Source organism: Schistocerca cancellata, chromosome 5, assembly GCF_023864275.1.
Source record: "Schistocerca cancellata isolate TAMUIC-IGC-003103 chromosome 5, iqSchCanc2.1, whole genome shotgun sequence".
In the NCBI taxonomy this organism is placed as follows: Eukaryota; Metazoa; Arthropoda; class Insecta; order Orthoptera; family Acrididae; genus Schistocerca; species Schistocerca cancellata.
The window spans coordinates 779,415,999-779,432,226 of NC_064630.1; the positions used below are offsets into that span (position 1 = coordinate 779,415,999).

Sequence of the window (16,228 nt, forward strand, 5' to 3'; positions counted from 1 at the left end):
GGGAAAGGAAGGTAGGTGACGGAAAAGGACTGGAGAGGTCTGGGAAAAGGGTTGGATTTTGGGAAAGTCATCCAAAACTGTGGGACACTGTGACTTTCCCAAAACCTACCCCTTTTCCCAGACCTCTCCAGTTCTTTTTCCTTCACCTGTCATCCTTCCCCTTCAACCCTTCTTCCTGAAGAAAGAGCCACTGGTTTTGAAAGATTGCCTAATTACAACCTCCTTTTATATATAATAGAGGGAAACATTCCACATGGGAAAAATATATCTAAAAACAAAGATGATGTGACTTACCAAACGAAAGCGCTGGCAGGTTGATAGACACACAAACAAACACAAACATACACACAAAATTCAAGCTCTTGCAACCAACGGTTGCTTCATCAGGAAAGAGGGAAGGAGAGGGAAAGAAGAAAGGATGTGGGTTTTAAGGGAGAGGGTAAGGAGTCATTCCAATCCCGAGAGCGGAAAGACTTACCTTAGGGGGAAAAAAGGACAGGTATACACTCGCTCACATGCACACACATCCATCCCCTCATACACAGTCACAAGCAGACATTTTTCATTTGCGGAGGCAATGTAAATAAAACTTAATGGGGTCGTTGTGGGGGTGTTGTGAGGGTGACATGGTATTAGAAGGTGGACAGTGTAACATGAGGCTGAAGTGAAAATGAAAATAAAAATATATGGGGAGAGATAAAGGTGAACTAGAAAGCAACTGGAGATCTGGTGTGAAAAAAAGGTGTGAAAAAAGGCGAAAAAGTGTTGGTAAAAGCTGGGCTATGTTGATCCTGTGGTGAACTTGGGCTGGTAGACAATGATGTGCACAAAGGTTAGGTGGTTGTGTTGCCGCCAAAACACATTAAAGGGTGGAGAAATTCAGGAAAATTTCGAAAAAACTGCGTGTAAATGTATGAAAAGGAGTGGTTTTGTGGTGGCAGATTATGAAAATGATGCTAACAATTGTCTGGCGAAGAAATAATGATGTTAAAACCTGGGAAGCGGCTAAAAATGATCAGTGATGTGGTAAAAACGGAAATGGAAATAAAGCAAAAGTTATTAGAACTAGCCTAAATGGTTGTTAAATAGGTGAAAGGAACTGTTTGTGAACTGGAAACGGTGGATTTTATAGCAGCGGTAGTGTTGAAAGCGGAAAAAAAAATTTTTTGGTTATGGTTTGGAAGTGGGTTACGTATTATTGAGTATGTATAGGCGGGATAAAATTGTATGGTAGATTACGGTAAAAAGGAGAAGGTGAATACAAAGTAAAACTTCTTGCAAAAACTGAAAATAAGATGACAGAAAAGATTTCGAAATGCAACAGTGACAATAACAAACGTAATTGTTGGGTTCAAATTAATGATACGAATATAATAGAGGGAAACATTCCACGTGGGAAAAATATATCTAAAAACAAAGATGATGTGACTTACCAAAATGTCTGCTTGTGACTGTGTATGTGAGGATGGATATGTGTGTGTGCGCGCACACAAAATTCAAGCTTTCGCAACAAACGGTAGCTTCATCAGGAAAGAGGGAAGGAGAGGGAAAGACGAAAGGATGTGGGTTTTAAGGGAACCCAAGGTTGCTTCATCAGGAAAGAGGGAAGGATGTGGGTTTTAAGGGAGAGGGTAAGGAGTCATTCCAATCCCGGGAGCGGAAAGACTTACCTTAGGGGGAAAAAAGGACAGGTATACACTCGCACACACACACATATCGATCCACACATACACAGACACAAGCAGACATTTGTAGTTGCAAGAGTTTGGGCAGAGATGTCAGTCGAGGCGGAGGTAAGGAGGCAAAGATGTTGTTGAAAGACAGGTGAGGTATGAGTGGCGGCAACTTGAAATTAGCGGAGGTTGAGGCCTGGCGGATAACGAGAAGAGAGGATATACTGAAGGGCAAGTTCCCATCTCCGGAGTACTGACAGGTCGGTGTTAGTGGGAAAAATCCGCCAGAACTTGCCTTTCAGTATATCCTCTCTTCTCGTTATCCGCCAGGCCTCAACCTTCGCTAATTTCAAGTTGCTGCCACTCATACCTCACCTGTCTTTCAACAACATCTTTGCCTCTTTACCTCCGCCTCGACTGACATCTCTGCCCAAACTCTTTGCCTTTACAAATGTATGCTTGCGTCTGTGTATGTGCGGATGGATGTGTGTGTGTGCGCGAGTGTATACCTGTCCTTTTTTCCCCCTAAGGTAAGTCTTTCCGCTCCCGGGATTGGAATGACTCCTTACCCTCTCCCTTAAAACCGACATCCTTTCGTCTTTCCCTCAACTTCCCTCTTTCCTGATGAAGCAACCGTTTGTTGTGAAAGCTTGAATTTTGTGTGTATGTTTGTGTTTGTTTGTGTGTCTATCAACCTGCCAGCGCTTTTGTTTGGTAAGTCTCATTATCTTTGTTTTTAGATATATTTTTCCCACGTGGAATGTTTCCCTCTATTATATTCATATATATCTGTGTGTGTGTGTGTGTGTGTGTGTGTGTGTGTGTGTATGTGTGTGTTTTTTGTGCTTTTTTTTTCCTGTCGCCACTTTGTGAGATTTTTTACATACCCAGTTACATTATTTTGTCAAAAATTGATTGTTTTCATTGAAAAATTTCATGGCATGAATCAACTGATATGCCAACACCATCAGCGACTTCTCCGATTGTGATTCGACAATCATTCATAAGCATTTCTTTACTTTTTTCACAATTTTGTCAGCTGATGTATCATAAACACCTTCTTGTACCTGTGGTAAGCCCTTGATTTACTGGCAGCAGACTCACCAAATGCAATATTTAAAATCTTTACACTTTATTCAGTTTTTACAGAAAAATTTAAGATTATGTGTCAGGACAGGCATACACTCGCACACACACACACACACACACACACACACACACACACACATCCATCCGCATATACACAGACACAAGCAGACATTTGTAAAGACCTTTACAAATGTCCGCTTGTGTCTGTGTATATGCGGATGGATGGATGGATGGATGTGTGTGTGTGTGTGTGTGTGTGTGTGTGTGTGTGTGTGTGTGTGTGTGTGAGCGCGCGCGCGCTCGAGTGTATACCTGTCCTTTTTTCCCCCTAAGGTAAGTCTTTCCACTCCCGGGATTGGAATGACTCCTTACCCTCTCCCTTAAAACCCATATTCTTTCGTCTTTCCCTCTCCTTCCCTCTTTCCTGACGAAGCAACCGTTTGTTGCGAAAGCTTGAATTTTGTGTGTATGTTTGTGTTTGTTTGTGTGTCTATCGACCTGCCAGCGCTTTTGTTTAGTAAGTCTCATCATCTTTCTTTTTAGATATATTTATCTTCTGTACTATATAGATTTCAGTTTGTATGCCATTATCAAGTACAATGCTAAAAGTTGTTAGGCCATTATTATGTCATACCTGTAAAGGCAGCACATAGCAGGTAAGCAAGAGTAACACATGTCTTCAACATGTAAGTTACATCTTAAAGACATGTATTATTTTTTTTAACCTTCTCTGAACTGTCTTAACAGATATGACACAATAATGGGCTAAAAACTTTTAGCATTGTACTTGGTAATGGCACAAAAGCTGAAATCTATATAGTACAGAAGATAAATATATGAATATAATAGAGGGAAACATTCCACGTGGGAAAAATATATATAAAAAAACAAAGACGCTGTGACTTACCAAACGAGACTGCTTCATCAGGAAAGAGGGAAGGAGAGGGAAAGACGAAAGGATGTCGGTTTTAAGGGAACCCAAGGTTGCTTCATCAGGAAAGAGGGAAGGAGAGGGAAAGACGAAAGGATGTGGCTTTTAAGGGAGAGGGTAAGGAGTCATTCCAATCCCCGGAGCGGAAAGATTTACCTTATGGGGAAAAAAGGACAGGTATACACTCGCGCACACAATCACTCATCCATCTGCACATATACAGACATTCAACTGCATGCAAAAAGCTAAGTGCAACCACTGCTTTATATAATTTAAGCAATCTATCTCTTCTGCTGTTTTTAAAACTCGGTTTGATTGTGGCGCATACTGCTAGAATTTCAGTAATTCTGCACTGACATCATCATTTGATGTGTAATGACATCATAACCAAGATAAAGGAATTTTTAATGTTTCCCTAGTACTTCATTGTTAATGACTACTTCAGTTCTAATTGGTTCACACACTTTAATGTCATCACTTTATTAACTGAAATTTCTCATGTTGAGAAATGAGGAGTGATTTGTTGTGTCTGGTAAAACACTTTCTACAGATAAGATCGCATAAACACTACTTTATTTTTGACAACCAGTTTCAACAGGCTCTGTTGTCATCTTCTGATCTTCAAAAATTATTGTTACAAAACATGAACATGGCAAATTAGAACATCATGCCTGGCTGTCTTATTAGTTGATAAAATGTAGCACATTATGCAATGGTTTGTCAGAAATAAAACATTTACAACCAAACAGCACGTTCTGCACATGGTCATGTGCTCACAGATGATTGTTAAAAGTTAAAAAACACAATACAAAGTAAAATGTACACTACCACATCTTTTTACGTTAGCTTGACATGTTCCGTTCACTTACGAACAATCTTAGACGTATGGTACAGCATCATATGAACTGAACCACATGTGGCGACTAAGATGATTCATCAATGAAAGGCACACGTCAAGCTAATGTGAACAGCTGTGCTGTTGTACAGTTTACTGTGTTTTTTAAATTTTTAACAATCATCTGTGCGAGCTACATATACGAACAGGGCCATGTGCACAAGGTGTTTCCTGATTGTAAACATTTTATTTCAGACAAACCTTTGCATAATGTGCCACATTATATCCACTAACATGACAGCATGGCATGAGGTTCTAAGTCACAATGTTCCCATATTGTAACAATTTTTGAAGACCAAATGATGACAGCAAAGCCTGAGTAAACTGGCTGTCAAAAATAAATAAGTATTTTGCCAATCTTGGCCACTGAAAGCTTTTTACTTATTTGTTACGTTCACATGCAGATACAGACCACATTTTATGTAATTTTCTGTTTCAGCTAAAATCACTTGACCATTTACATAGTATATTGCATCTAAACTAGTGTTATAAAAAATCTGTCAATCACAATGTTATTTTATTTGAGCAATCAATGTACAATGATGAGCCAAAACATTATGACCAACTGCTTCATAGCTTGTTTGTCCAACTTTGGAACAAAATACATAACTGATTCTGCATATCAGGGATCTGACGCTTGGTTGGTAGGCTTGTGGAGGTATGTGACATTAGATGTCTATGCACAGGTCACATAATTCATGTGAATAGCGTGTCATTGACTTGTGTACGCACTTATGGCGCCTGATAGCAATCCAGATGGGTTCCGTAGGATTTACATCTGGCGAATTTGGCCACCGAGACATCAACACGAGTTCACTGTAATGCTCTTCAAAGCACTGTAGTGCTGTTCTAGCTCAGAGACACAGACAATTATACTGCTGAAAGATGACATCGCTGTGGGAGAAAACATCAAATATGAAGGGATGCAGGTGGTTTGCACCTGTCAGAGTGTTTTCTGATTACTACCACAGGTCCCATGCAAGCACGGGAGATGTCTCCCATACCATATAATTGCCCCCACCAGCCTATGTCCGTGGTGCACTGTACATTTCGAGCCACAGTTCGCCCCAATGACGGCATTTGTGAAGGCGACCCATTTCTTCACTAGGGTGATCCCCCATCCGTGTCTACTCTGCTTACATACTTTTCTCACCACGTCAGGTGCCCACTGTGTCATCAGGTGGCATCCAATGTTGCGGTGGGCAGTGGTCTTAATGCTTTGGCTGATCAGTGTAAGGAGATGAATTACATTCTTAACATTTTTCTATTAGCTAGGTCACAGTGAAAACACAATTTGTGATTGTTTTGATTTCACATAAATCATTCTGTGCAACATTTATAATTGCTTCTGCTTTCTTTTCCTTTTTTCTCTGTACTATCTTTGCACAGATTTTATGTACTGTGCATAGCACACTTACAGGCCTATTCCGTTTTAAACCCATCAACTTTCTAAAACGCATGATGCACTACTGCCACATTCCGTTCCCCTAGCAAATGTTCATAATTTCAGTAACAGTTCAAAAATATTTTAGTATTTCATTTGAACTGAAATTGTTCAGAGTTTATATCATAAAATGGTGTTGATAAATGTTTGTTTCAAGTTCACTTTATCTAATAAATCTTTACATCTCCCATTTTCATTCTTATTAGTCCAAAGATCAGTAAAATTATTTTTCAAGTGTGGAAAATAAGAGAAGCTTAATCATCTAGGTTCGATTCCAACATTATTTGGTATGCTCTCTTCTGTCTCTCAAATCATGTTCTGTATCACATAAGTTTATCCCAACTGCCTTAATGTTCCTTTCTTCAGTTTCGGTTACAGCTGTTTTTTTTTTTTTCTTTTCCCAATATGTGGTAACATCTCTAGCATTAACAAATGTATCAACAGAAGAAGAAATATATTCATCATAGCTGAAAAATAAGTTGGTTGTTACCTGTAACAAGGTTTACAAACTAAAAAAAATATTAAAGTAAATACCTGCATCAAGAGTAAGGAAGAGTCAAGTGTGAAATAAACTGACAAAGCACGTAGTTCTACATGAAGGATCATACACCAAGTGAAATCACAATAACTAAAACAGCTGTAATAAATTGTTAAATGTATGATTAATGTACTTGATTAACAAACGAAGGTAGGGACTCTCCCTTGATTTCTTCAATGTATTTGACTCTACATCAAAATATTCTGTTTAAGGAGTTTCCTTGTTGAGGAAAGAGCAAATATTGTGTCTGGAGATGAAAGAGACATTATGCAGTGTCTTTGAATGAAAGGTGGAGTTAATTGTGTATTCATAACAAAAGAAAACTCAACTCTCAAGTGTAATCTTCCACAGTTCATCTGTTCTCCAACAGCTAATTACCAGTCATTGTGTGGATACTTATCTAAACTTGGAGTTAAAATGGTATCAATGCTGTCACAAATTGGTCACAACCAGAAGAACTATGGATTTACTCATTTTGACATTTTTACATGTCACCTCTTTCCTACCTTCAGCCCTAACCTCCAGACTGCGTGTGTCTTATCTCCTCCCTATTTAGTAATCTATAGAATGTCTGTATTTCATTTCTGGGTTGAAATTTCTCCACATTTTCCAGCACAATACTTACAAATCACAGTTTCTATCCCCTATGTCCACTGCCATTCCTAGGAATGTTAGGACTGTTGTTCCCCAATAATAAAATTTTCCAGATAATAAGCTATATTAAGCTATATGCACTTGCCCAACGCATTCCAGAATGCTACACACACACACACACACACACACACACACACGAGGAGGGTGGACACAACATGGATTATGAAAACTGTAAAGGTCTATTTCACGGAGAATAAATGGCGGTAAAAAATTACAGGGCCTACATGAAATCTGCACAAATAATACACTGCAAACAAACAAAATGACTTTCAGTTTACAGGTCTCTATAAAAATGGAACACACAGCAGTGACACTTTACACATGCACACAACCCTGTGATGCAAGAAAAACATGTAACAGAGCCTGCTCCAAACTAAGCGGTAGCATATTCTTAACATAAAAAATGACCATTAATCTACAGTAAATGATGAATTACTGCTGAGAATGAATGGTAGATTGGTATACCCATACTTGTGTTACTATATCCTGACTTGTGATAGTGTCATAAATGTGCACATAAAAAAAGAAACACACTTATTTCTGATGAACTCATGTATACCCATATATCAGTATCTGCAGCGGAACAACATTTCTGACATACATAATTAGGCCCCCCCCACAGGCAGACAAAAAGTAAACCAATTTTATAGTATCACTACAATCAAACCCACCAGTTTCACAGCAGCCTCAATATTTTTTGGAGGTGCAATCTTTTCTTTTGGGGCTTCCTTCTTTTTCTCTGGCTGCTTCTTAGGTTGTTTCTTTTCACCGTTTTCTTTTACAGCGACACTTTCCTTTCCTTGCGGCTTCCTGTTTTCTTTATCCAAGGCACTGTACAGCGTTTTCACTTGCGATAGAGGAACTGTAATATAACCATAAAATCATTAAATTGTCTTTTTTCCTTCTAGTATACCGCAGTTACCATACAATCACATTTAACACACAATTTTTCACTGGAAGTAGTACCAATATAGATGACAAAGACGACGTCGATAACGACATACGAAAGGCAACAATTAGTTCGTTAATTAACACATCTGGAAGAGGATAACGCAACATATCTTATAAAACTATGATATAAATTTTGTAATATTCAATATATTTTGCAGCTTCTGGTTCAATTATTGGGTAATATGTAATGAAAACTTACGAATGTCTTCAACTTTAGGTGCATTCTCTACAAATTTCTTTTTTTCATTCTTGCTGAGTTTTTTGACTGCCTGACCATTTGCTTTCTGCTTAGTTTTACCCACAAATTCCCACTGACCAGACATTGTATAGAGAGTATTTTGCTCTTTCTAGTTATTAATTAATAATATCAGTAACTTAACAAGCTCTCCAAATTCGGAGTTCAATTATTGTCAACACACGTGCCTGGTAGTGTATTTAAACTGACAAAACAGCGCAAAGATGTTCACATGTATGTCACGTCTCCGTAGTCACGTTGGCAAAACTTTCAGGCCAGCCAACAATGCGACGCCCATCATGATGTCAATGACCAGAAAGGGCGTGACAGGTAGCGGCTTTCAAAACTAAGAAGGCATGGTGTTGTTTATTATATTGAAAATAGTTTATGGTTCTGTGGGGATAGTTTCTAGTCAAAGACAGATAAGCGCGTATCTGTATATGTGATAATAATCTATATGAACGGTATAGTGATATTAAAATGCAAATAACAATATCATCATTCTTCGTTTATATACGGCACTTCCGAAAGATGAAATGGAATTTAGGTAATCGTTTCTCGCTGTGGTGTTTACTTGTTATGGTCTGTAGCGGATTTGCTGGCCTGTGAAATATGGCGGCTGGAAAACAGCTGATACAGTTTAGGATTTAAACAACACAATCGCAATTTCTCTCTTTACACGATGTGTAAACAGTTTCAGTCTAATATTTCTACTTCTCCTTCACTGTACAAAAAGGCATTCCATCCATATTAGCCGAAAAATTTTAAAAACAATACGAAACTTGACAGCACATTTCAAAACCAGTTGCGTTTACATGGAAGCGAAATTTGACTGCGGAATTGGAAAACCAGCAACCAGAATCGATTTTGAAATGTTTACATGACCACCCAGAAGCCTTACTGGGAAATCGATTTACGAAATCCGGTATAGCGAACCCCCATGAGAACGGGGTGATTTAAGTCATCCCTGACTAATATCAACACCAACATTAAAGATATACACTGAGGCGCCAAAGAAACTGATATAGGCATGCTATTAAAATACAGAGGCAGAACACGGCACTGCGGTCGGCAAGCCCATGTGACAACAAGTGTCTGGCGCAGATGTTACATCTCTTCTATTGCTACAATGGCAGGTTATCAAGATTTAATCGAGTTTGAACGTGGTGTAATAGTCGGTGCACGAGCGATGGTACATAGCATCTCAGAGGTAGCAATGAAATGGGAATTTTCCCGTACGACCATTTCACGAGTGTAACGTGAATATCAGAAATCCGGTAAAGCATCAAATCTCCGACATCGCTGTGGCCGGAAAAAGATACTGCAAGAACGGGTCCAACGACGACTGAAGAGAATCGTTCAACGTGATCGAAGTGCAACCATTCTGCAAATCTGCTGGAGTCTCGTTTCAAATTGTATCGAGAGGATGAGCGGATGGATGTGTAGGGGTACGGAGGCAACCTCATGAACCCATGGACCCTGCAGATTGTTCAAGCTGGTGGAGGCTCTGAAATGGTGTGGGGGGTGTGCAGTTGGAGTGACATTGGACCCCTCATACGTCTAAATTCAACTCTGGCAGTTGACATATACGTAAGCAAACTGCCTGATCACCGCCATCCATTCATGTCCATTGTGCATTCAAACGTACTTGGGCAATTCCAGCAGAATAACGCGACACCCCACACGTCCAGCATTGTTACAGAGTGGCTCCAGGAACACTCTTCTGAGGTTTAGCACTGCTGGTGGTCACCAGACTCTCCAGACACGAACATTATTGAGCATATCTGGGATGCCTTGCAATATGCTATTTATAAGATATCTCCACCCCCTCGTACTCTTACGGATTTATGGACAGCCATGCAGGATTCAGGGAGTCAGTTCCCTCCAGCACTACTTCAGACATTAGTCGAGTCCATGTCACATCGTGTTGCAGCACTTCTGTGTGTTTGTGGGGGGACCTACATGATATTAGGCACTTGTAAGCCCACACCTACTACAGTAGTACAAGTTTATATGCCAACTAGCTCTGCAGATGACGAAGAAATTGAAGAAATGTATGATGAAATAAAAGAAATTATTCAGATAGTGAAGGGAGACGAAAATTTGATAGTCATGGATGACTGGAATTCGAGTGTAGGAAAAGGGAGAGAAGGAAACGTAGTAGGTGAATATGGATTGGGACTAAGAAATGAAAGAGGAAGCCGCCTGGTAGAATTTTGCACAGAGCACAACTTAATCATAGCTAACACTTGGTTTAAGAATCATGATAGAAGGTTGTATACATGGAAGAACCCTGGAGATACTAAAAGGTATCAGATAGATTATATAATGGTAAGACAGAGATTTCGGAACCAGGTTTTAAATTGTAAGACATTTCCAGGGGCAGATGTGGACTCTGACCACAATCTATTGGTTATGACCTGTAGATTAAAACTGAAGAAACTGCAAAAAGGTGGGAATTTAAGGAGATGGGACCTGGATAAACTGAAAGAACCAGAGGTTGTACAGAGTTTCAGGGAGAGCATAAGGGAACAATTGACAGGAATGGGGGAAAGAAATACAGTAGAAGAAGAGTGGGTAGCTTTGAGGGATGAAGTAGTGAAGGCAGCAGAGGATCAAGTAGGTAAAAAGACGAGGGCTAGTAGAAATCCTTGGGTAACAGAAGAAATATTGTATTTAACTGATGAAAGGAGAAAATATAAAAATGCAGTAAATGAAGCAGGCAAAAAGGAATACAAACGTCTCAAAAATGAGATCGACTGGAAGTGCAAAATGGCTAAGCAGGAATGGATAGAGGACAAATGTAAGGATGTAGAGGCTTATCTCACTAGGGTTAAGATAGATACTGCCTACAGGAAAATTAAAGAGACCTTTGGAGATAAGAGAACCACTTGTATGAATATCAAGAGCTCAGATGGAAACCCAGTTCTAAGCAAAGAAGGGAAAGCAGAAAGGTGGAAGGAGTATATAGAGGGTCTATACAAGGGCGATGTTCTTGAGGACAATATTATGGAAATGGAAGAGGATGTAGATGAAGATGAAATGGGAGATACGATACTGCGTGAAGAGTTTGACAGAGCACTGAAAGACCTGAGTCGAAACAAGGCCCCCGGAGTAGACAACATTCCATTGGAACTACTGACGGCCTTGGGAGAGCCAGTCCTGACAAAACTCTACCATCTGGCGAGCAAGATGTATGAAACAGGCGAAATACCCTCAGACTTCAAGAAGAATATAATAATTCCAATCCCAAAGAAAGCAGGTGTTGACAGATGTGAGAATTACCGAACAATCAGCTTAATAAGCCACAGCTGCAAAATACTAACACAAATTCTTTACAGACGAATGGAAAAACTAGTAGAAGCCGACCTCGGGGAAGATCAGTTTGGATTCCGTAGAAATACTGGAACATGTGAGGCAATACTGACCTTACGACTTATCTTAGAAGAAAGATTAAGGAAAGGCAAACCTACGTTTCTAGCATTTGTAGACTTAGAGAAAGCTTTTGACAATGTTGACTGGAATACTCTCTTTCAAATTCTAAAGGTGGCAGGGGTAAAATACAGGGAGCGAAAGGCTATTTACAATTTGTACAGAAAGCAGATAGCAGTTATAAGAGTCGAGGGACATGAAAGGGAAGCAGTGGTTGGGAAGGGAGTAAGACAGGGTTGTAGCCTCTCCCCGATGTTATTCAATCTGTATATTGAGCAAGCAGTAAAGGAAACAAAAGAAAAATTCGGAGTAGGTATTAAAATCCATGGAGAAGAAATAAAAACTTTAAGGTTCGCCGATGACTTTGTAATTCTGTCAGAGACAGCAAAGGACTTGGAAGAGCAGTTGAATGGAATGGATGGTGTCTTGAAGGGAGGATATAAAATGAACATCATCAAAAGCAAAACGAGGATAATGGAATGTAGTCGAATTAAGTCGGGTGATGTTGAGGGTATTAGATTAGGAAATGAGACACTTAAAGTAGTAAAGGAGTTTTGCTATTTGGGGAGCAAAATAACTGATGATTGTCGAAGTAGAGAGGATATAAAATGTAGACAGGCAATGGGAAGGAAAGCGTTTCTGAAGAAGAGAAATTTGTTAACATCGAGTATAGATTTAAGTGTCAGGAAGACATTTCTGAAAGTATTTGTATGGAGTGTAGCCATGTATGGAAGTGAAACATGGACGATAAATAGTTTGGACAAGAAGAGAATAGAAGCTTTCGAAATGTGGTGCTACAGAAGAATGCTGAAGATTAGATGGGTAGATCGCATAACTAATGAGGAGGTACTGAATATGATTGGGGAGAAGAGGAGTTTGTGGCACAACTTGACCAGAAGAAGGGATCGTTTGGTAGGACATGTTCTGAGGCATCAAGGGATCACCAATTTAGTATTGGAGGGCAGCGTGGAGGATAAAAATCGTAGGGGGAGAGCAAGAGATGAATACACTAAGCAGATTCAGAAGGATGTAGGTTGCAGTAGGTACTGGGAGATGAAGAAGCTTGCACAGGATAGAGTAGCATGGAGAGCTGCATCAAACCAGTCTCAGGACTGAAGACCACAACAACAACAACAACCTGTTTCTTTGGCTCTTCAGTGTATATCGGTCACAGGCAGAGCGTGCCTTCGATACGTAACACTCCATGGAAATTACGCTTTTCAGTTTGTAATAAACGTACTGCATTAGATGAGAGCAATTGTCTGTTATTTTGTGTAAGGTACCAAAAGTTGTGTTTAAAGCCATACTGAGAAAGCCGTACTGAGATGATCCTGTGCTCTTGGCTTGGCTTAAATGCCAAGGCTGCATCCCCCCCCCCCCCAGCACACACACACACACACACACACACACACACACACACACACACACACACACACACACACAAACGCCCACAAAAAATCTTCCTGCATTTTTTCTACATAGATTTAGAACATTTTATAACTTGTAACGTAGGTTCAATAAAATTTGAGCGTTATGGATAAATGAGCTGTATATTAGGGGCAGTCAAACGAAAACGAGACAGATGGGAAAAAAGCAAGTAAACTGTTTATACATTTACACAGTGGTATGACATGTGGGCAGGCTCATGTGTTGTCAAGAATGTTTGGACTAGGCTGGAGAAGTTTCGCTGGGAAGTCATTACACTTCCACCATACGGTTCCCATGCGATTTCTATATTTTTGGAACCCTGAAGAAAGACATTCCTGGCCATTGATTTGCTTCGGATGAAGAGCTGCACACCTGCGAACAATCATGGTTCAATAGGGAGCCGCAAACATTTTTCCATGAAGGCATTGGCTGACTTGTCTCACAATAGGATTAATATATTAACAGTTATGTATGGCGATTACTTTTGAAATAACAAATACTTTACTTACTTTTTTCCATCTGTCTCTTTTTCATCTGGCTACCCTTTACATTAGCTTCATTAAAAAAGAAACAAGCTGGAGGCTGTAATATCAAAACCTGTGAAGGGATCGTAACATCTTATGCCACCGCCTCTGGAAAACAATGTGGTTCTTATAAGAACGCCAAGGCCCCAAATTCCCTGTTGCAGGGACACGAACGCACAACTGCTTAACGACAGAAGGACCAGGTGCACACTTTGACTGTCTGCTGCCTCAGTAATGTTGAAAAGAGATACTTGGAGGCTTCAAAAGATGAGCACATTGGTATAGTGGGTTCCTTTACAGCAAAACGAGTACAGGGAACAGAAATTCATCGAAGAATGACACATGCATACGAAGTACGCTTCGTGTCTGTTGCAAGGTTCAAGGCTTGACATAAGTGATTCAAGGACTAACGGATGTCGTTGCCTGATGACAAACAACCTGGAACGTCAGACCACACTGCCAATACCATTGTCCAGGAGGTGGATGCTGTAATGGTCACCTGGTCGTAGATATTGCTAATTGCTATAATCGCACTATTTCACTCCCATTTACGGAGCTTGTTAGCACTTGATGTTAGGGTGGCGCCATTAAAATGCATTGTGTTGTGGTAATCGCTGCTACTTGCTGGATCGCTGCTGTGTCTCGATGCTGATGCTGGCTCTAAATCTGGTTGTCTAGGGTTAAAAACATGAGGTCCCGTGTTTTTTATGTGCTTTTGATGATAAAGAACGAGCGAAACCAACAAATATGTAAACTTCAAATATTTATTACTTTGGTGGCCATCTTAATTCCACTGTCAACCAAAGACCATGACACAACACAAAGTAGTACTTCCTTTACATGTTCTTTGCATTGTTTATCCACCTCGAACAATAACACACAAACCCATACCAAAGTGACATTCCGACTGCCTCCCGACCCTTCTTGCTGCTTGTATTTATAACATTGTCAAAGAACTACTAAAAAGAGATATATTTTATAAGTCACATGTACATCTGTTATCATAATTTGTGCAGAAAAGTTATTAATTTGCATCGAGTGACATAATTTAACATGTTATTAAAATGACAGACAGATTTGTTGACTTGACCGAATAATTCTTTGTTACAAAAAGGCCGTTTTTAAGAAGTTTGTCAATTGACTTCTCTAATTTGCATAAATAAGTAAATAACATGAATTATTAAGAATTACATTGGTTTTCGTCTAAAATAGGATTGCTTACGTGAATACTGAGTGAAACCGCTCCTAGTGAAGAAATAGGTTTCACTGGGTGATTTTTATTTAAGGAGATCTAAAATACCTAAGTTGGCCACTATTTTTCGTACTTCATATTAATTATTTAAGATGAACTTAGTGTTTTTACATGATGACATTTGCTGTATCAGTGATCAAGTGATATAAACTTTTGTGTGGGTCAGTTATTCAGTATAATTTAATGGGTTGACTGTTTATGGAGACATGTTATGCAATCATTGTTAACATACACAATAACTTTTCTATACTCATAAATACTCGTTAAACTGGCTGAATTTGGAGGGTATCGCATACTTCGGTAAAGTAAAGCCTTTACTATGTTCCGTTACAATGCCCTCATCACTGAAGTACAGCGAGCGACAGCGACAGCAATTGTCGCAGAAGTCAGACTGAGCGTCAGAACTGCATGGGACGTTCAGTGCTTTCTGTATGCTTGTGTCATTCTTCGATGCATTTTTGTTCCGTGCACTCCTTCCACTGTTAGGAAAAGCACTATGTCCGTCTGCTCTTCTTTGGAAGCTTCCATTTCCCTGTTTTCAGCATTACTGAGTGCAGTGGACAACATTTCTCTCTAGTGGCGACTCTGGGACCTCAGTGCTCTTATCGATACCACAGTTTTTGCCATAGGCAATGGCAGTACGATTCTTTGAGTGTTTGGTTTTTTTGTTTTCAGCCTTCGCCTCGTTTCTTTTCGAAAGTCCCAAATAGACGAAACTATACAGATAACTGTACTGTAGGTGCAGCCACAATGGATGATTACCTTGTGAAGATGCCAGGCTAAACCCTGGTTCCTGAAGAGGTGCAGCAGCCTTTCCAATAGACTGACTGATTTGGCCTTGTAACATTAATCAACATGGCCTTGATGTGCTGGGACTGCAAACAGCTGAAAATAAATCTTCATCTACATCTATACTCTGTGAACCACCATGAGGTGCATGGCAAAGGGTACGTCCCAGTTATTGGGGTATCTTCCTGTTCCATTCACGTATGGAGCACAGGAAGAATGAATGTTTGAATGCCTCTGTGCGTGCAGTAATTATTCCAATCTTATTCTCACGATCACCACGTGAGTGATGAACGATTTGTAAGCAATCTCTTTTGTAGACTGATTGCACTTCCCCAGTATTACACTATGAACTTAAGTCTACCACCTGCTTTACCCACTCCTGAACATGTATGA

General features: G+C 39.8%; 1 protein-coding gene across 1 annotated transcript in view; it reads right to left on the reverse strand.

The window, feature by feature from the left end:
- LOC126187408 (transmembrane protein 214-B) overlaps positions 1 to 8,666 on the reverse strand; it is a 139,203-nt gene extending 130,537 nt beyond the window's left edge. The window contains exons 1-2 of the mRNA XM_049928475.1: positions 8,375 to 8,666; positions 7,896 to 8,086 (exon numbers count right to left, since the gene is read on the reverse strand). Coding sequence (XP_049784432.1) covers positions 7,896 to 8,086; positions 8,375 to 8,498 — 315 coding nt within the window. The 5' untranslated portion in view covers positions 8,499 to 8,666. The remainder of the gene's footprint in view (positions 1 to 7,895; positions 8,087 to 8,374) is intronic.
- Between the last annotated feature and the right edge of the window lie 7,562 nt (positions 8,667 to 16,228).